At 34.9% G+C, this 22,762-nt stretch overlaps 1 protein-coding gene across 1 annotated transcript; it reads right to left on the reverse strand.

The window, feature by feature from the left end:
- Positions 1-1,630: 1,630 nt before the first annotated feature.
- On the reverse strand, positions 1,631-15,589 carry LOC117332103 (fucolectin-like). Its single transcript, XM_033890987.1, has 4 exons — positions 15,559-15,589; positions 3,496-3,714; positions 2,752-2,982; positions 1,631-1,884 (listed from the first exon to the last, which is right to left on the reverse strand). Exons 1-4 carry the CDS (start codon positions 15,587-15,589, stop codon positions 1,631-1,633), a joined length of 735 nt encoding a protein of 244 aa, XP_033746878.1.
- Between the last annotated feature and the right edge of the window lie 7,173 nt (positions 15,590-22,762).

Here is a 22,762-nt window from a genome sequence, read left to right on the forward strand (position 1 = left end):
TGATTGTCATAATGCAACTCAACTCACAGTGTAATCCCTGTCTTTATCGTAATGTAGTCTTTATCATTGTAACATGACAATCACGGTCGCTGCCACGGTGTAATCCTCGATCCTTGTCGCCGTCACCAGTGTAATCCTTGTGAATGTCATAGTGTAATCCTTGTGAAAGTCACAGTGTAATCCTTGTCGCTGTAACACTATAATCATTGTCGCCGTCATAAGTGATATCCTTGTCGCCGTCACCAGTGTTATCCTTGTGAATGTCATAGTGTAATCCTTGTGAATGTCATAGTGTAATCCTTGTTGCTGTGATACTATAATCCTTGTCGCCGTCACCAGTGTAATCCTTGTCGCAGTCACCAGTGTAATCCTTGTGAATGACACAGTGTTATCCTTGTCGCTGTCACAGACTTATGATGTGTCATGTTTGTCGGTTGTCCGATCAGTCAGTCGGGAACCACACAGACCAATACCATCCTCCACCGATCCATTTCCTCCTGAAGTTACACTTGCTTCCAGTTCCGGACATCAGTTTTTTCAACTCCTGGACGATTTCTGTCACAGATTGATCGTCACGTTGTCTTATCGTTGGTATCTTTTGACAGGTAGTGTCGAGACAGGAAACCGGTTTACCTGTAATTGTAAAATAAATATTACATATAATTATAGTTAATGGATTCATTGACTAGGAGTTTTCTAAAGTCAACTTTGGGATTTCGATATATATATGCATATATTATTGTGTTCAGAAACACTAAACCTATGAGCAATCACTGTTCATTGATCATTTTATAACATACAGTGTTCCCGAAAACGCAATGAGGGGAAGTCATTAACATGCATGATTATTGTACATACGACTTTCACACGATATCGTTGAATGTCAACTGACAAAGAAAGGTCAGAAGAAGGGAAACCAAGCAAAAACAAAAACCATTTATCATTGAATATAACTGAAATTAGCATACATGTACATTGCTAGTGTATATATAAAAAAAATACCAGCGATGAACCATTTAAATTGTTTCTGTGTTTTCTCTACTAACCTTCTACGATGACTTCGCATAGTTGTAAAGGATAAGATGACTTTGTGATCCTGAGGTAGCGGCCGACAGTGTCAGTTGGGCAAGCCAGAGTCCTTAATTCAGCAAAAGGTACGCGGGCTTCAGTGTAATTGTAGCACAACTTGCTGTTTTTAAGATGACCATCTGGCCCAATGGCGTTCGTCTCTGATAATCTTTCAGCCTGTAATCTATTAAAATGTAATACATTTATCAGTTATCCTTTATTTCATTTCTGTTTCCTTTTATTTCAACTCATTTTCATCCTTGAACATAACACGGTAATAGTATGTCTTTCAGAACATTATTCATAAGGTATATGGACTCTAGGGATATCAGTATAGTATATGTTATCTAAACGTTAATTTACATTTACACTGATGTCCTTTCTGAATATGGATAATATTTCATATATCATAAGATATGTTTATTATATCTATAACATTGCCATTAAGTAGCTATCACAACATACATCTGTACATCATTATATTTAAGTAAGTTGACAGCAGAAATGCTAGTACTTAACTGCCACACTGCACTGATCTTTGTTTATTTTATCAAAGCATGTGTCAATTCTCTTTCTTACCACTACGTAATATATTCTGAAGCGAGACATGGTTGATACTGTAAACACCTCCTAAGTCAACTTGCCACCACGGTTTATCGTCCGTCAGGCTTGTGTGCATACAGGACATAGCTGCGTGGTAGTCTGGATTTAGATTCCCGTCCACGGCCCGTCCTGCGACCCCTCCCCATCCGACAGATGACTGGGTCGCCGGCTTATTTAATGCTATGTCGGCCAGATTGCATTCATCCCTGGACACTAGATAAAAAAGTAAATATCCAATCAATGATATGCAAAGACTGAAACATATCCAACTTTGATAAACAAAAGTATTGTACATGTAATTGTGTTGCCAGTTATATTAATGTTATCATTAGATACATTCATGCAGTGATTTTTTTGGTGTCTACTGAGTATTTCTATTTCTAAGACACGAGTAAGACCAATATTCCAATATTTGTGTTTTGTATAAACTTAAAGACGGTTTATTATCATTTTTTATTATCATGAATATGCTCCCCATCATTCTATAATTGCAAGCACAACACCTTATGTGAGCAAATCATAGTTTCGATGTCATACCGTCCCTCAGTCGATTTGTCGTGATAATCTTGCTTTAATGTTGGTTCTTTAAGCGATTACCATTACAACTAAAATAAGATTGAATTGTTAACCAGATAAACAGCTATCTCTAATAGTTACACTGTTATTGTGAGCAAAGTTCTGTAAACAACTGTTCACTGTCAAAGACTATCAATCTCATTGACCGAGCTAGAGCAGTGACAGATTAAAAGTTTAATATTTGGGAACCAACATTTTATTACTAAATCTTTTGGTGATTTTGAGGGATTTTTTCTTGACATTGCAGATAATGGTTCTCCAAAATATCCTTCTATCGTATCCACAAAACAACAAAATATGACTTTATTTAAGGAATATCTATTGCTTTCGTCTACATCAGTCAAGACTATAAACTAGATGTGAATCATAATACATATTTTTTAATATTGTCTGTTGCATACCATATAATAGACTCGTAAACTATTTTGCTATAAGGTCGATCCTTAAACACCAGGTTGATATTTAGTACGGTAGTTTATTAGTATAGGGATACATGGAAAGTACCTTCAACAACAACCTCACAGAAGGTCAAAGTGTCGTCAAGGATTTCTACCATTTTGGAGATCCTTAGAAAGCGGCCGATCGTGTCACGTGGACATGGCAAAGTGATGATGTGATCCTCGGGAACTTGTAACTGGGTAAAGTTGTAGCACAAAATGGCATTAAGTAGATAGCCTCTCACGTCAGACGTGTTCGTTTTGGACAGTTCTACAGTAAAATTTCTCAATCCGTCGTCTAAAACAATGGAAATTATGTGTAAATAACACACATATCTATTGAAAGTAAATAACCGACCGATGCGAAACATTTTTCGTTGAAATTAACAGACTTCAATTTTATGAAAATCTATCACGATATGTACGACTCAAAAATCTACCTAAATCTGCACTTTTGGGATTTTGATTTTCGATATGCTAAGAAAAAGGTCGCCTCTACAACTTACACGTTATTCAATGAGTACCCTATTAATAGTGGTAAAACACAATCATTGTATAAACTGTTGTATGAACACGCGCGCATGAAACCTAGAGTAAATATTTTCTCTTTATTTGGGTATTGATATCTAGAAATCGAATGAGGACCGTAGATTTTTAAATCTTTCTAATAAATTGATGTTTTACGAATATTTGCAAAAATAATAATATTTTTTAAACTGAATATCGCGCTCGTTTCAAATGTGATATGGAACATCTTAAAGATCACCAATACCTATATCATATACAATAAAACCACTATCGTGATTCTTACGTTTACCAATATTGCCCTGAATCGAAACGTTCGTAATCGTGTAGACTGCTCCAAGATCAACCTGCCACCACTGATAGCCAGTCCCTGAGGTTGACATACAGGTTGGAGGGTCGACAAATCCGTCCACAGCAAGAGAGGAAGCATTTAAGGTCGATGATTGGGTAGTTGGCTTGTTCAATGCGACGTTAGAAATGACGCGACTGAAGAAGTAGCCGTGGACTGAGAAAAATACGAAATATAATATAATGATTCTTTGTTACTCATGTAAATAGGACAGAGAGTGCGCTAAGATGTGAATCGAATATGAGATGCCGTGTAATTATATAAGTAGGATAATGAGCAAATGCTTCAGAGACAATAAAGATATTTCGTCCTTCTAGGAAAATAAAAACCCTTTACTAATTTTAAAACGTAGAACAGGACAAATGCTGACCTTTATATTTAAATAATGTTGATATACATTTCCATGGAGGGAGCCCTTGGTTCAGCTTCCACCTCCAGGAACATGTGTGAAAATATAATAACAAGAAACTTGTATCAACATTATATTGCCATGGTATAAGTTTCATACTGGTTTGTTCGAAGAGACAAACAGACTTAAAAACAAAGGCAAGAGTATATATAATTTTGGAGAGATAACATAAAAATGTTATTCAGGAATATCACAATATGAGAAAATGAGAAAAAGAATCAAAGGGAAGCAACTTTTGACGAACTCTTGCACGGATGGTCAGTACGGAAAATACCCTAACTGTGTTATGAATCATGGTACTGCATTAGTATATGGTGTATAAAATATTGGTAAGTAATGTTTCATGTTTTCACAAGTACCGTTGTTCTACATTTTACCCGCGCGCGGATGAAAATCATTATGGTTTGCTTTTAATTACTCATTACTTAATACAATGACGATATGGCAATTTGATATTCATTTTGAATTTCACAATCAATTTTCTGAATTCTGATTTTCTGAAAGTTTGAAAAAGAGTTTTATAGGTAAACATTGTTAAGTTTGTGTTTAACTGGGACAGCTCGGATATTTTGTATACATTTTTATTTACAATGTTGAGAAATATGCCTGTTGTATGCCTAAACAGAAAAGCGATTTCTCGTTTGTTAAATTGCGGATAAATAGAATATATCCCGCGAGGACAAGACATTTGAGGACTTCACAACTCTTGATACACTTGCCTACACCACACAGAGATCAATAGCTTGTCTTTTTCTTTCCGAAGTTTGACTTGTAAAACCGAATATGCCAATATTCCGTCATCGAAAGCTTAACATTTGCGGCCACATACGAAAGTATTATATACTAGTATACTGATAATCCTCAATGATTGTGGGAACCATACAGCACCGAGAGGAACAATTTAACGTATTTGAAGCGACATATGCTACCTGCTAGTTCAATATAAGTACGACGTCGTGTTTGAAGTCAAAGTGTTAATGCCTTCATTACAAATCAAGAAATATTGGCTACCATATCGTTATGATTTTTTGATATAAGTGATTTTTTTCCCAAACGTGTGGTCATGAATAAGACATATGCCTTTGAGACACAACCAACACGTTAATACCATTGATCATTTCCCTGTCTGTGCCATTATACCTCATTTTATCGCATTTAAGGGACACGTATCTAGTATTTTAATTAAGCATTGAATTCCTTTCAGTTGGAAGTTATGGCCAGACAAATACCAACTCGATAAAGGCAAATAAATGTTGCGCGCATTTGACAATGTTTTTCAAAGACCATATTCAATAATTTCGCTCGAACGATGAATGAACGAATAATTATCATCAAACACGGAACAGCCTTTTCAACTACTAGATTTCGTTATCGCCGACGTCACAATAATCTTAACGTCATAATAAAGATTTGGAAGTGGTAGCGTTAAAGTGACAACAATGAATAGGTGTTGATATAGGTTACAGAAAAGAGCATACGTAGTATTAGTAAAGAAGTGGTTTAGATAAAACCTTTATCGAATTTTTAAAACACCTGCTTCCCTTTTATAGTACTTACATGTCCTAGTTGATTTTATGGTAAAAATTATTTCCAAAGATATCAAGATAAATTATTTGGTCTGGGACAGCAAATAAAAAAGTTATTATAAAATAAATATAAGAAATAGTTTTCAAATAAAGTTTTTACCTGTGTAATAGCAACACAATCCTGCGTAAACTGTCCACCATAAAGTCCTTTTCATGTCGGATAGACCTTTAACCATCATTGTCACTTGATTCTGACCAACGGTATAACAACTCTGTTCACGACTAAAATTACAGTTGATGCCACGCCTGGTCGTTAAGGATAGCGCAATAAATGTGCTGTGTGATATTCCACGGTATATTGGAAACCGTCTGCTACGTATATTGTCATATCAACCAATAACGACTGCTAAACTTTCCCATGTATTTTTAATCACCTTGTTGGAGCGACGAGGCGTCTATGAAATGTATGCGTCGCAGTTAGCGGCGACATTATGATTGATTTATGTTGTTTAATTTTTGTTTTATTTTAAGAACAATCCCTGTACTGAACATACAAAATAAATCATTCATGATTCTAAAGCAAATTGTTACTCTACTGATAGTTTCAAATAACTGTTAAACATTTAAACGGACTATGACATTGTGTCCCTGTGGACACCTTGACGTATCTGAACAAAAACGGGTTGCCAACTTGGGCTACCCTGCTGCCCTTCAGTGATAAGCATACTGTATTCCAGATAATACTTTAAAGTCCACTGCATATGATATGCTGTTCAAAACAACTTTTTTTTCTTGGCTGATAGTAAAAAAATCAGGCATCAAAGTTCATAAAGTGTAAAATTCAAATTAAACGGTTCGAGCTGATACAAATTTAAATGTTGGATTAAAAGCATATTTTACGTTTCTGTTAAGAATGCGTAAAAAACTGAAAATGAAAGTCAGACTGACCTAATTTAACGACATGTCTGCTTTTGTCTCAAACGAAAACCCCAAACACGTCCAGGAACAATTAACTACATGTACTTACATTTCAACAGTAGCCATGCCCAACATTCGGGTCATAATCCATATCTGGCAAGGTACTGACTTTTCTAGCTTTGGGGCCTAATAGCGAGGCACCAAAACAGGTCACCTAGTAAATTCATATTCAGTAAACTTCGTTCATGTGTCTGATTTAAATACGAGGCAGAAATGATCTATGACATGCTGTTAAACCAAACCCCAACTTCTTCTAAACCAGGTAACCTTGTCTGGGATATTTCTTCATACAATAATCCTCACAGATGATGAACACAGATATAACTTTAGTTTTATACATAATAAGTGTTTATTGTAACGGTCCCGTTCCATACAAATGATGCAGTCGTAAATGAAGAAGTTGATGTCACAATAGTATATGTTATGTCATAGTTCACTAAAACCAATGTAATTTGACATGCATGTTCCTTGTTACAAGGCGTTTCTTTCGGTGCTACATTTGGGGACCTACTTCAAATGACAGATCAGAACAAATTACTTAATTTACAATTGGAGTCTACATAATGAGAAGTGTCCCTTTGATTTCTTTATCTAAACAGTTGTATATTGGTTGTTGTGCCAGCGGAGCATGGTGAACACAAGGATTAATCTGTCGTTATCATTGGTTGTCGTTTGCGGCAACATCAGTCGCATTGTCAGACATGTTTTTGTCCTTTTTTACTATATCAAATCGTAGTTTTGCCTGCGGTTTAATCATAATAGATAATCAATATGTAATTGATGGCTGGCCTTATTTTATTAATGATGTATTACAGTTTGAGCGTGATTCTCATGTCAAATTTTATCCATTGCTGGAGTAATACCACATGCACACACAGTACATATTATGCACTCATGATACTATCTATATATATGGCGTCAGATATTGTGTAGTGAAAGCATAATGCTCTTCATATAGTGACCATGGAATTTTCAAAATGACAACCTTTTAATTAAGTCTTTGGTCGGTATTGGCAACACATAAGAAGACATAGAACACATGTTAGCGTACATCCTTTTAAGGCCTTCTGTATTACCTGACGATTTAAAGGCAATGGTCTGGATATTTACATGGATAGGAATACTCTAATGTTGTTTAACAGGCTATAGCATACCGCCATACAGTTCTGCAAGTTTGTTTGAATTAATGATCACGGCTTGATTTCAATGTCACATTGGTGAAAAAGGTTAAAATCTTTTAGAAGTAATTTCAAAACCAAGAGGCCCAAATCACTGATACTGTACCTGTGCGTGCCTTATAGTCTAGTCATTCTGGCAAAAAATCGCCAAACCACAAACAAATAGCAACATAAAGTATCTTTGCATTTTTGTCACCTTTGAAATGTTCTGTACAACATAAAAAAAATCTAAAAAAATCTAGTGTGGGGAAAATATTTTTTTTTACTCATTTATGAAATGACCCTTACAATGAAATATTGAATCATATTGATAGGGGTAATGAAACTAAATTCGTTGTATTTTGTTTTCTAATCAATATTGTAATTCATTATAATCTATAACACAATAGTTAAATAAAGCATAAGGTTTAAGCTATAAAACATGAAAGTATGTAATAAGGTCAATATATTGGGAAAAAATAAGAATGCCACATTTTTGTTTTTGTTTAACATGTTTTAAACAACACATATTCACAATTTAAGAAAATAAAATTGGAAAAATACATACACATTTATGTATATATATATTAGTGTCATTTGTGGGATGCCCAAATTTGCAAATATAATGGAGGTATAGGGGAAACTGGTAAGGTTAGTTTCCTACTCACTGTTGAAGTTCAATGCAGTTTCTCACATGACTGTTATATATGGGTTTTGACCTTCTATGTAGCTTGTACATGTCCCGTGAATTAGGCAACAGACAGGTTAGGGTTGATTTAGTTCAAGTGAAGGTCAAAGGTTAAAATTAACAAAAAAATCATTTTGACCGATTGAAGATATGCAATCATCCTTCTCTTCCAAATAAATTACAAAAAGATTGTTTAAGGGTTGATTTATCTTTAAAAAAAACACATTAAAGCAACTTGTAGTTTGTCATGTTCCTTCATAGAACGGTATATGTCATATAATCCATAAGAATACGCTAAGTAAGCATTATCACCCATTGAAGAAGTTTTGCAACAATGGTATTGCTATAAGATCCGTGTCCAATGGCTTTGTTTTACCCGGATCAGATAACGTCTCACTCAATACAGTTAAGCACACGAAGTCACAGTAGATAAGTCTGCCACTGGGATGACGTTGTAAAGAAAGTCATTATCATCAGAGTATTGTACCTAATATCAACTCACTTTATCGTTTCCAAAACTACTATTATACATACACACCTTTAGAAAGCTTTCCGCGAAGCTGAAGTTTAATGTTTTCCCGTAACTGCCTTACAAATGAAGCAAAGCATTTCTTTAGCGGGAGACAGCCAGGGTGCTTCTATTTCTTCGATTGTTGTTTGGTATATGGGGTAAACTGTTGAACTCATATTTATCATTATGGATATTCTTAGGTGTTAAACTTGTTTTGTGCAAATATTGGATCAATGCTCTTTCATCGATTTTGTTCATTTTGCAAAAGCCGCTTGTCCTGTTTACTTTTTAGTGCTACCTCGTAGATATAAACTTACCAAATGAGACCAGTCCTTTGTTACACGACCCTATATAGCCAGAGAATAGTAGGACTTAAAAAGAACATCCCCGAGTACTTCATTCAATACGTGGCTCACAACATATCAACCATCCCTCGTAATTACCATTTTTATGTTAGAAATTAAAATCCGTTTTATGGTCAACATTGAATGCAAACAGCATATGTATTCATGTATGCATAGAAATTATCATTGCTACTTTCCTCTTTTTAGGTTGCCAAAAAAACTTTATTGTACCATTTTCATTCAAGCTTATCAAGCTTGTATGTGTTAAACCGCTTATCAGATTTTATTTGTTATTGATTTGCAAATAAAAAATTTAAAGGAATCTGATTCCCTGACTCAGAAATTGTTTTTGTTTTTTTATTTATTTTTTTTAGGAGGCTTTTATTTTGACAATTGTATCTCTTTTTCATTTTGGAAAATGATTCATTACAGTTTTATGTGTTAATTTTAATGTATCCGTGTATTGCCTGTGTTGGGTTGGACCGTTATACAGTTGATCCGTATTTCCGACTGATGAGAACTCCCAAATGAGATAATTCCCCGTAAACATTGTTTTCTATTGAATAAAATGATCGCTGATATGATGTTAATCTCGTATTACACATCAGGTAGGTTTTGTTATCAGCAAAATTGATAATGGCGTTCTTGATTTGCTGCATTCTGTGTCCAATGGAATATTTGAATTAATCATTCATGATCAAGGAAATGTTATGCTTTATACAAAATAATCACGCAGGTATTCTTGTGTATGGCACGGCCAGAGCCAATGAAACGACTTTAGTTTGTTTGTTGGTTTTTTTCTGAATGATGTCCATTTCAATTCAACAAGGCGTGCACACTTACATAATACAAGTTGATAGCAGACATTGATTTTCCACAGTATTAATATATGTACCACCATTCTTGTTACAAACATACTGATCTATGGTATCTGCAATGCAGAGACACAGTCACGTGTAATGAGGGCTTGTCTCCAGTGATACTGTCACGTGTACTGAGGGCCTGTCTCCAGAGACACTGTCACGTGTACTGAGGGCTTGTCTCCAGAGACACTATCACGTGTACTGAGGGCTTGTCTCCAGTGATACTGTCACGTGTACTGAGGGCATGTCTCCAGAGACACTGTCACGTGTACTGAGGGCTTGTCTCCAGAGACACTATCACGTGTAGTGAGGGCTTGTCTCCAGAGACACTGTCACGTGTACTGAGGGCTTGTCTCCAGAGACACTGTCACGTGTACTGAGGGCTTGTCTCCAGTGATACTGTCACGTGTACTGAGGGCCTGTCTCCAGAGACACTATCACGTGTAGTGAGGGCTTGTCTCCAGAGACACTGTCACGTGTACTGAGGGCTTGTCTCCAGAGACACTGTCACGTGTACTGAGGGCTTGTCTCCAGAGACACTATCACGTCTACTGAGGGCTTGTCTCCAGAGACACTGTCACGTGTACTGAGGGCTTGTCTCCAGAGACACTGTCACGTGTACTGAGGGCTTGTCTCCAGAGACACTGTCACGTGTACTGGGGGCTTGTCTCCAGAGACACTGCCACGTGTACTGAGGGTTTGTCTCCAGAGGCACTGTCACGTGTAGTGAGGGCTTGTCTCCAGAGACACTGTCACGTGTACTGAGGGATTGTCTCAAGAGACACTGTCACGTGTACTGAGGGCTTGTCTCCAGAGACACTATCACGTGTAATAGGCTTGTCTCCAGAGACACTATAACGTGTAGTGAGGGCTTGTCTCCAGAGACACTGTCACGTGTAGTGAGGGCTTGTCTAGTCGAGCTCTCTACTCTACCCCGAACGTTCTCTCTATTTATGCCCTCTTTCTAAAAGGCCTATTCGTGGTAATACCCGATTTGTCAAACCTTATATCCGGGTGGATTTTAAATGACTAGTTTTGTCTAGCTTTCGTGATGTTTACTCGAGATCCTAATGTCATAGTTCTAATATGTTTGAAGACCATCTGCTAGGTAAGCTATTGTATAAGTCAATATTCTTTCCCTTCATATGTCCATTACTTATCTTTAGTGTCAATACTCTACTTGCAGGAATATTTTTTTATTACCTAAGAGCTAAACAATCTGAGATAGCATACCTGTAGAATCAATGCTACCAAACGATACCATTTTCCCTATTACTGATCGTGAACATACCGGTTCCTAGCACAAAATTCAGTGTAATTGATCCTTAAACTTAATAACTACAATATCTACTTAAGAGGCATTTCTTCGTTTGAATAAAGTTTAGGTCGTCACAATCAAACTTACTGGAAAATATTTTAAAGTTGTAAAAGTTATACTTTTTACATTGATACGGCAAATTTACTCTAAAGATAAACCAAAGTTCTTCTAGTGTTAAGTCCTGAGGAATGCTTATTCGACTTCCGAAAGTATCACCAATGACCGCAAAGACATACGTAATTTGCATACGATACGCTTTTTTCCTGTATATTTTTGGGGTTATTTTCATTACATGTAGGTACATACACTCATATATCATCGTTCGGGTATAGATTGTTCTTGTTGTTTGATGTCCGAATGAAGGAATGACCCTTTAACTATAAAAAAATCTTAATTTAGTCAATCAATCTGTTACAAAACCCTGCCTTTGTTACACCATATAAAATGTTTAATAACTAAAAATATCATTGAATAAAATGGTTTCAGGTATTCCTTTATGCCACCATGTCATCGGACATGTATGTGGTAAACAAACGATGAATTATGGTCATTATATCATTACATGTATGTACATAAAACTGTGTTAAGTCGAACCACTGGATAAGTCGTACATGGTTCCATCGACTTTCACTTATCCATGTTTTACTGTACATATATATGAATAACTAATGTAAGTACGATGAAATATTATTCATCGAATTATATTTTACAAATACTTAAAGGGACATCACGGTAAAAACGTTGTTATTTTCATTGAATGTACGTGTTTTGTTTCTTCCCAGCTATGTTTCTGTTCTGTTCCAATGTTCACAGTCGATCCCTATGTCCAGCTTGACCACACGGTTTAGTTGGGAATCCCCCTCTAAATTTAGCACGGAAATTATTTTTAATTCATCACGTGAAATCGGGGCAACACAAACACACGATAGTGAACAAGGTTAACGATAGTTTAATTCTAGGATTGTGTTTGACCCATTTTCCCATTAATCTCTTGCGGAAACTGTTATCGTTTTCAATCGCAGTCGCTTTACATTGGAAGCCATTTTTGTCTTCAGGTGTTTTAGTTTGTTGTGCGCATACGTTTTATCGTATATGTCACAAAATTTGCATATTCAGACTGTTGATCAACGAATGGTGATAAGCTTTTTATAAATAAAAATTGATGTTCTTTATAGACATATATCATCAAATTCGAATGGTTATTGTTCATAAAGATATTTTTAATATATATACCAAATAATATGAAAAAATACAAAATAAAAATTGGTTTTCCGTGATGTCGCTTTAATCTAAGTGAAAGAGAAAAGTTGTTTAAGAAAAAATCATAAACCATTCAGATCTCGTTTATAATTACAATTGTTTAACGCCCTTAAGATCAGTTTCATTTGGAGGTGAAAGGTTATTATTTGGATTTTACACTTTCTTTCGAATTTTTTATTAATCAAATAATGATACTTATCTGCGACATACTCAAAGAACAAGGTGCATATTTTTCGTCTAGTGGAATTCTTTGTTACCTACTAATTTCTGGAAATATAAAATTACATCTTATGCATGTACAGGTAGTTTATTATAAGGCTTCATCTTATCTCTAACAGCTTGGGGAAAGACGAAATAATTCGTATTGTTTGGGCTCTGGGTCTTGATCACACTGGTGACGTCTGCATGGTCAGTACGTTATTTTGTTTTAGTTTAAATTTCATTTTATTGTTTCAAATTGCAATAGTGCATACATTCAATATAAACAGAAAAGGAATCAGAAATAAGTTCATAACACTATGTGAACCCATTTCTATGTGTTCAAAGAATAGCTATCAAACAGTACTGATTTCTATGTGTCAATTATACAAGGAAAGAGAAAGAGTGAAAGGGTTTAGAAAGGGATGATGATAGACGCATTTCATTTCAGGAACAAAAACTGATTGCATGATAGCATATAATGTAAACCTACGACCACCATTACGTAATTACATGTAGACTCTGATATGAAATAAAATAAGAACTAGATGTTTCAAAGGGTTCAATAGGGGTACACTACAACATTATATACGACAGACAGATGTACTCACGTACGCACAAAGTTATTGTTATATACCCTTTTATAAGTGGAGGTACACACATTCCGAGCATGGTACTGACCAATTTCATGATCCTGAAATCTGTTTTGTTCACAAACATGTATTGAAAAGAAGAAGTTATCACCTGACTGATAAACGTACGAAGGAACGATGAACGCCTCACCATAGCTTACATGTATACCGTATATGGATTTTATTCATGCCGATACATGCCGTACATATTTCGAACAAAACATAAACCAGCGAAGTAGTCAGATAGCCTGTTATTAGTAGTTACTGTACTGTTACTGCAACAATAAAAGTAGGATTGCAGCGTTTTCCACAATATACATCGTTGTGTAAGTAAGCTAACATCTTATGTCTATAGTGTGTATACTAACATGAACAAAGCTGACCTGAAATCAGATAAGAAAACGTTTCATATAATATATCAGTAAAACTGACAGAGTAAATGAGAAATCGTAGGAATTCTGAGACACATTACACGTTTTATTATTATTTATTTATTTTTCTGTTTTATCTTTTTCCAATATCAATATATCAAAGGATAACTCATTTTTGTATTACGGATTATTTCAGAAATGCTAAGTATATGAGCAATCCCGATTAAAAGACCTCTTCTCCTCAACCAAAGCTTTAACAGCAGACTATTCATCTTTTATCCTAAAAGAATGGGTTTGTGTGACCATGTTCTCCCTGTTACATTTATCTTACCATTCTATAATTTATAAATTGTGCCTTTGAGAACAGTTTTAAAAGAGACAGCAGAAAAATCATAAGCGCCACAAAAAATATGTCGGTCTTGAAGATTGATATTAAGCTGCAAATGATAACAACCTTTAATGAAGGCGTAAATTCCAATCTCTGCGTTCTGTAGCCAGAGTTGATTTACGAATAAACATGCTATCTGTTCCCGATATATATTGCAATAACACACATGTAACAACCTTTAATTTTCGAAGCAAAATATGGGACCTCACTTCCCCACTCCATACCGCCTGCACTCATGCAAGGTTGATTATCATATCGAAAAGAACTTTTATGCTGGGTCCTTTATATTCCCATGTATTGACATTACGTTGTGTTTAAATTACGTGCGATGTGTTTTATACTCGTTAACATGCAGAGACGTTTAATTGACCCCAACATTGTTGTCATTTAGTGTTGTCTCTTTAACCGGATATGACCTAGATTTGCTGGATGGACGCATAATGCATAAGCTGACACTTTATAGAAAAATATTTAAATAACACTAACACAAATAATAGCAGTGTTCTGATAATAATGGTTAATAGTAAGCAGGTATACACACAAATTACCAAGGTGAATAACGATAGACATTCTGATTTAATTATTCATTTTAGATTCAACCGATGAAACTAAAACCTCAAACATCTAGATGATGGTTATGTCGTTAGTATTTAGATTTTGATATTGTTTCCGATATACAACAGCTAATTTTTTTTTCTAATTTATCATAATTACTCTTTAAGAGCATTTTCATTCAACAATGTAGATAAATAAACTTCTCTTCCCTACCTTTGGATCTGTTAAATATAGATAATGTATATGTGAATAGCATTTTTACTCTTTCAGTCTTGGGAAGAAATGTTATAAGTTTTGTCCGATCCCATTTTTGTATTTTCAAACAAAACAAAGTAAATCAAAATAAATGAACAAAGTTCCATCGATATCGGATTGGTCTTTCAAAAAGCTATTCTTCAATTACATATAGTACAATTAGTAAGCATACGTAGGAGTGTCCAGTGAAAATGCCCAATTCTGAAAAAAATATGGCACATGCTTTAGATATGTGAACATTGCCTGATAACTCTACATATTACCTTAAATGAAGTTAATGTTTGTAATTTTTGTTCCGATTTTGATTTAGCTCTGATGGATAAGTAAACTTAATTTTTTCTATGTCTTTCAGACTTGTGAATAATATGGTAACAACTAAAAACTAACTTGAAAATAGCAAAATAGTATGATACCGTAATTTGGGATATTTTGGCGTTACCAAAATATTTTTTTTTTTTTTTTTTTTTTTTGCTCGAAATAGGGTGCCTAAATATTGGTGCTTCAATTTTGGCGTTAACCATCATGTCTGCTAAATGTTAGCACTTACCTGTAGCTATGTAATTGTTATGTTTGTTCATCGTCTCACCTGGTAGCACAGGAAAAACGGTCTTCGCTTTGTACATAAGTTAATCGATCGATCGAGACGAGACTTGTCCATGAACACAGCTAATACAATAATCAGTATGAAAACGTGAATAAATATTATGACACATTTATATGAAAACACCCCTTTATTGACATGTTTTTTTATCAAAAAACATATCTTCCAACACACATCAACACAGATCGCGGAAGCTAGTAATGGATATGTAGTGATTGAACGGAGAGATGGTTGCTGTAATCCGGATATTTTTCCGACGATGTTTTTCGTGGAATTTTGGTGTGATTAATTTTAGCTCATTCACCCGGAGGGCAAAATGAACCAATATAACCACATCGAAAATATCGCGAAGTGCGGTATTTGACCAAAAAAGACATTCCAATGAATTAATCTTGTTTTGACATATCAGGTGAAACTGTATTTTGTGTGATGACTTCCTTTAAGGATTCCTTGTCCTGACATGCGTATTCTGATATTCCAAATGTAAAATGCAAATGCGGGAACAGCAGTAATAATTGTATATGGTTGAATAGCAACTTTGTATAAATGTAATATCTGAAATACTTACCAACAATCAGAAACATGCGATTCAATCTATTGATCCTTGACACTGTTAAAATGAAAATCATGTCATTCATGACTTATATAACCAGATATTTTTTTACCGTCCATGAAAAAATAACCTTACAATTTATCCGATGTTTTGATATTCATCTTGCATCTTCTTACCTATTAAGTCGATGCAGCATCTTGGTGTCGACCCTGAAATAAGAAAATACTTTATCGAAATATAACGTCTCGATCCGATATCTTGACAGCTTTTAAATAAAAATTACATATTACATTTCGGAGATAACTGTTCCTCGAACGATGCAGTTAAAATTCTATAATTCAAATATAAAATATTCGGTAAATACATTGAGTAATCAAAATTGTCTATAGTTATATGGAATAATTTTAATTGATTACCCTGGGAATCGATATCATAGTTAAGAAAGAAAAATATGTGAAACATTTTTTAATTGTACGGAGTTTAACGTCCTCGTGAATGTCAGGAACATATGGGCAATATTGATAACGAAACATCAGTACAGGGCAATTACTACCAATGTGGTGTAATGTAGGCAGAGATTGAAAATAATGCCGAGAGAAAACAGCTTACAGTGAGGAAAAATATACAGATTACATGAATTACAATACCTAAACACAACAGAAAGTTAATAAATGTTTTATCGAATTCATATTTAAAAAAAGAATCAGAAAATAGTATTGCCGTGTAATGAACATTTGTTAAAAAGGCAATATCTATACATACTTACTGATCACAAGAGGACATACTCTTAAATTATAATTCACGAAGTCACGTCAAGCACTCATTTAAAAAAAAAATCTTCCAAAAATGGTCAAGCAACTCACGCTGACATGAAACTATTGTATTGAGCTCTTTACTACTTTACCTTGCATCCACAGCTTAAAGCTGAAACTTGCTTAACGACTCAAGAAACTTTACGGATCAATAGGGGAATATATCCAGGTGTGTTTAAAATCAGTTTCTAAGATTCCTTATGAATTGTTTGAGTGGTTACTAAGGCTATTACACGAAATGTCATAAACCTCACAGCAAATGTCTTCATGAGATGGTTTGAAAGTTTTGCTTTAATAATATCGTTCCCTTATGCTTTAGCTAGGAAGGATTAATTTGTTTCACAGATGTTACTCTCGGGATCCCGGGAGATATATTGATTCGACGTCATTTCCTCAATCTTGAAGATTTACTCAGGGCATCTCTGTTTGTTACTTGCCGATCAAAAACTGAGGATTTGAAAGAATTTGCTATATCGCAACTACTACATCAATCTCCTAAAGCAACAGATGCCTATAGCCAACATTGATTTATAAAAAAAAAAAAAAAAAAAAAACATCCAAAAAGACTGTTTGTGAGCACATTTTGTCAATCTCCACTAAATCATTTATCGGTAGAGTTTAAAGGAAATGTTGACATTCTGTCGAGAGATGCCAGACGCTGCCTCATTACATAAGCTCAACGGTTATTTGGGCAACTTTTTTATTATCTAAAAGTGACATAGATTTTGGGCAAATATGTAAAAAAAAAAAAAAGATAAATAAAAAAATAATAAATACGTGGCTATGATATAATTAAATCGGATAGAACACCTAAAACAGATGGTTTCTATATCAAAAGTGACATTACGTATATTCTAAGGAACGATTTACAAACTGAAGATAGTATGTCATGATGGATTGAAATAAAAACAGCCAAATGTTAAGCCCATCATCCTAGGAATCGTAAACATATTTGCATGTGAACGATTTACCTTTGATCACAAAAAAAATCAACAATTAACAAGAAACACAGCCGTTCACACACATTGAAACTATATTGAAAACATAAATTACAGCCTAGATTATGATGCTAAACTAACCTAAAATTGGTGCTATGTAATTAAAATGTGTGTCAACACAGAAAACAATTAAAGTTATGTTAACTGGAACATTACAAAAGGCAAAAAGAAAACCTCTATGTTTTAATAAATGATGTACAAATGGAAAATGTGAAGCAAGACAAACATATCCGGTTAACTATGGATGATTGTTTATCTTGGGGAAAACCAATTTGCAGAAACGTCGAAAGAGTTTTCTTACAAAACTTACCAAACGAGACGTATTCAACCATTCCTGGTTGAATCATCATGTCTAACTTACTACAATTGTTTCATTAACCCCCATTTCGACTACCGTTCTATAGCGGGTATGCCTTAAAGAATCACATCACCAAGATTGAAATACTTCAAAAACGCGTTGTCACATCTATTTCAAAATGTGATTTTGATACAACTTAAGCCGATATGTTAACAAAAACTTAAATGCCTTACTTTTGAAAAAAATACAAGTGTTCTATTCTTATATACAAATCCCTTAATAACTAGGTCCCTCATTACATGAACAGGTTTAAGTTGTCATCCGAAATTCAAACAAGAACTACCAAATCATCTACATTTTTTGTATATGTATTCTACATGTCATCTTTTGAAACCAATTTGTTCAAAAGATATTTTACATACCAAGGTCCTCACATGCGTAATAATTTACCTTCTTGCGCTCAAAACTGTCAAAGATTTTTTTGAACCTGTACATTATGGTGTAGCAATGCAACATGTATTTATTTTAGAAATGTTCTTATGCACATGGTTCATACCATACAATAACTTCAGATCTTCTTTTAAAATGGTGTTTCCTACTAAGCGCGTTGCTTCAAAAATATTCAAAGCTGTTATATGTGTCGTTATTAGTAATTGGCTTAATCCGAGCGGGGCGTGATCAATTGTGCTGATGACTCAAATGACGTGCCAAGAGTTGATAAGACCAGCACTTAAGCTGAGCCCATGACATGATTGAACAGGCTACCGGGAAAATGAAATATTAGGATATGCGATACTTTATACTATAGTACTGTGATATTTGTCCATTGTCATCCTACCACTAAACTACTTCATTACTACATGTATTACATAATTATATGCTTAATTATTGTATAATTGCAAGGTTGTATATAATGTATATTTTGTATGATTTGACCATATATAAGACGAATCATTGACTCATATTTTGTCTATGTTTCGTCATTATGTCGGTGTTCTATGTTGGTGGTGCTAGAGCTCATTTAACTGATATTGGCTATTATTTCTATATCCACAATTTCAATCCATTTTGAAATGAACGTCGCTGAATCTCAAACTGTCGTTCTCAGATTTAAAAAAAAAACTGTTTCTTAATCAACACAAATGAAAAACAATGTAAAAAATATTAAAGTGCTACATCTCCGACAAATAGTAATTTTATAAATTAAAAACACAAATAGACTCATATGTAGATTTCTTCAGCAGTAACTTTTTTAAAACTTCGGAATTTGTCACCTTATTTCTCACTTTAATTTAAGGATTTCAATCGATCACTGCAAAGCTTGTGGATGACAGCATGCAGAGGATCGTGATTTTTCGCGACGATGATATTGAAATGTTTATTTTTTTTTATTTTCCTTTTCTTTTGCATCAAAACCTCGGCATTTAAAATGTGTAGTTATGATAGGGAACATGCAGTATTTGTCCCTGCTGAAGTCCACCTTTTCTGTATGCAAATCTCTCCCAGAATTCACTGCGGTCATGGTCACATGTATGCAAATGAGATAATAATGTTGGTCTCTTTCATAGGCAGGACCACAGGCGCTTGCATATAGAAAATATCACTTTCGATTTTTTTTTATATGACAGTGGTATGTGTAATGTGTAAGAGGGCGCTTGAATATAGAAAATATCACTTTCGATTTTTATTTTGATATGACAGTGGTATGTGTAATGTGTAAGAGGGAAGGCCGGAAACTCCGCCACGAGCGAAACGCCACCCCATCTCACTTCAATCGACTAAAAAACATATTTATTCAAACTGACACGGCGCACACTACATGCGACCGTCATCAGAAAATATTCATCTTTAACCTACCGTGCCACTCAATACGAATTGTTACATCCAAAACACAATAATCCGTGAAAACATCGCCGAATTCCTCGCTGTGAACGCCATTTCTCAAACTGCTCCCTGAGCCTGTCCAGATTCTTCATTTATATACGGGGTTCAAAGGTCATGCGATTATATAATCGACTGTCACCAGGTGCACTTTTTTGGGTCATCTCGGCATACTTTATTTCACAGGTGCATGCACAGGACGTCGTTTGCGATATCACGGACTAATAAGATATCATTTTTTAATGCCATGCAGTGAGAAGATCGTCCTTTCCTTTTCTTCAAATGCATCATTTCGGTAGTTGTTGAACTTCGTTATCAATCAAAAAGATTGCATATAACGGTGCTCAATATCTTGTTCAAGACAGGGCCGGGACATTATACGTATACCATGAACAGGCAGTATCAGTTGGAATTTTTCGAAGTTAAAATTTTGATGGGATAATAGCTGATAGTTGTTTGATATTTTGATTTTTTATTGTACTTGCCATCTATTTAGGGCTATGCAAATCTTCATTTTTTTAAAAATGGACACCTACATGACTAGTTAAAAATGGATATACCACACACAATATCGATAAGAATAAGAGGTTGTTCTGGGTATTCTGGCGTTAGCCCTAAAATACTATAAAAATCTGGCGTTGACACAAAATAACCACTACTTTCCCCTCAAGTATTATCTTTTCTTTCTCATTTTAATTCAGTTTCATAATTCTGTAAGCACTTCAGCCAGCTTGATTATTATTAGAGTAGCGTTTGATGCTTACACACTCAATTCATCAATAACTTAAATTTTATATATGCGAGCGATGTAAAGTGGAATAAATGGATAATGAGTATTACAAAGAATACATTTTACAATGCGTTAGACTCTTTGACATTGTCACTGTCATTGTCACCACTAAAATTGTCAAAGTAAGTGTATCTAAAAAACGAATGATCGTATCAATCAGCGAAATAATAATATAAAATCATTAAAAAACATCTCTCATATACTTGATTTTATAAAACACACTAGGTATGAATCTATCGTGAAATACACTAGAAAGCATGATTTTGCATTTACCTGCTATTTTTTTTCAGGGGGAGTACCCGCGGAACTCCACCCCTCCCCCCCCCCCCCCCCCCCCCCCCCCCCCCCCCCTTTTTTTATTTCGCACGCCCCCTATTTGAAAATCCTGTGTGCGCCCCTGATTGTAGACACTAAGGGGCAAATGATATCGAGTGTATTAAAACCCGAAATCAAGTAAGAAAGTAATACTGTTTCGAAAATTTGAATAAAAAGGGGTTTAAAACAAAATGACTGAAGGAGCTCAATATTTCGATGATCATACAGTGATAGATGTACTCATAAAATTTTGATTGAACTCAAAGAACTTCTAGCAAACATTAAATCTAACATCGTGGGAAATGAAAATAAATTGATGATGGATCATAGATCACAACGTACAAATCTTTTGGCAGGTCTGAAGTATGATTTTCGTATTTGACGACGACATGATATTTGTAAAATGTGCAGAAATAAATGAACTGGTCTGAAGTAAGTAGTGTTGGTACACATGTATACGTTCCAGTAACCTGATGACAGTCTTATTCGTGATTCACTTTTCTTTTTGTTCGTCCAGATTTCAGTAAACTGACAAAAGTTAATCAATATATAAGCATTTTGTTCTACCTTTGTGACAACTATTTCAATTTAGAAAACGATACGATAGTGACGTTCTGTGTGAATCAATTTATGCCCCCTCCCCCCTTTCCACTTATCGAAAATATTATTCTCGAAAGATTGCAAAATTTGCTATAATCATTTAATCATTTCATTTTTCCGAAATTTTTGTTCCGAAATTTTGGCCCCCAGACCCCTCGCCAAAAAAAATTCGGCTCCCACCTATGGCGCACGCATTACCACATTACCATTAAATTACCATCCCCCCCCCCCCCTTCCAATTACTAGATCCGCGCCTGCTGTGTACTGTCATGTACGGTGTATGGTGATCTAACGTTCAAAATAATGAATAATTTATGATTATAAATCATCGTTCATCGACAAAACTCTTCAAATAATCATAACTTAGATGAAACTCTTCAGCGGCCGAAGCATTTTCCGGACAAAATGCATGCGGAGATGACCCCCAAAAGTACACCTGACGACTGACGATCATATAATCGCATGACCTTTGCACCCCGTATGTAAATGAAGAATCTGGACAGGCTCAGGGAGCAGTTTGAGAAATGGCGTTCTGAGCGAGGAATTTGGCGATGTTTTCACGGATTATTGTGTTTTGGATGTAACAATTCGTATTGAGTGGCACGGTAGGTTAAAGATGAATGTTTTCTGATGACGGTCGCATGTAGTGTGCGCCGTGTCAGTTTGAATAAATGTGATTTTGAGTCGATTGAAGTGAGATGGGGTGCCGTTTCGCTCGTGGCGGAGTTTCCGACCTTCCCTCTTACATATTACACATACCACTGTCATATCAAAAAAAAAAAAAAAAATCGAAAGTTATATTTTCTATATGCAAGCGCCTGTGGCAGGACCATTAAAAGACTTGTAACTTTTTTGGTATCATTACATTGTTAGACATTATAATTCTGTTTTATGTGTAGGTTT

This window comes from Pecten maximus, chromosome 8 (assembly GCF_902652985.1).
Source record: "Pecten maximus chromosome 8, xPecMax1.1, whole genome shotgun sequence".
NCBI lineage: Eukaryota > Metazoa > Mollusca > Bivalvia > Pectinida > Pectinidae > Pecten > Pecten maximus.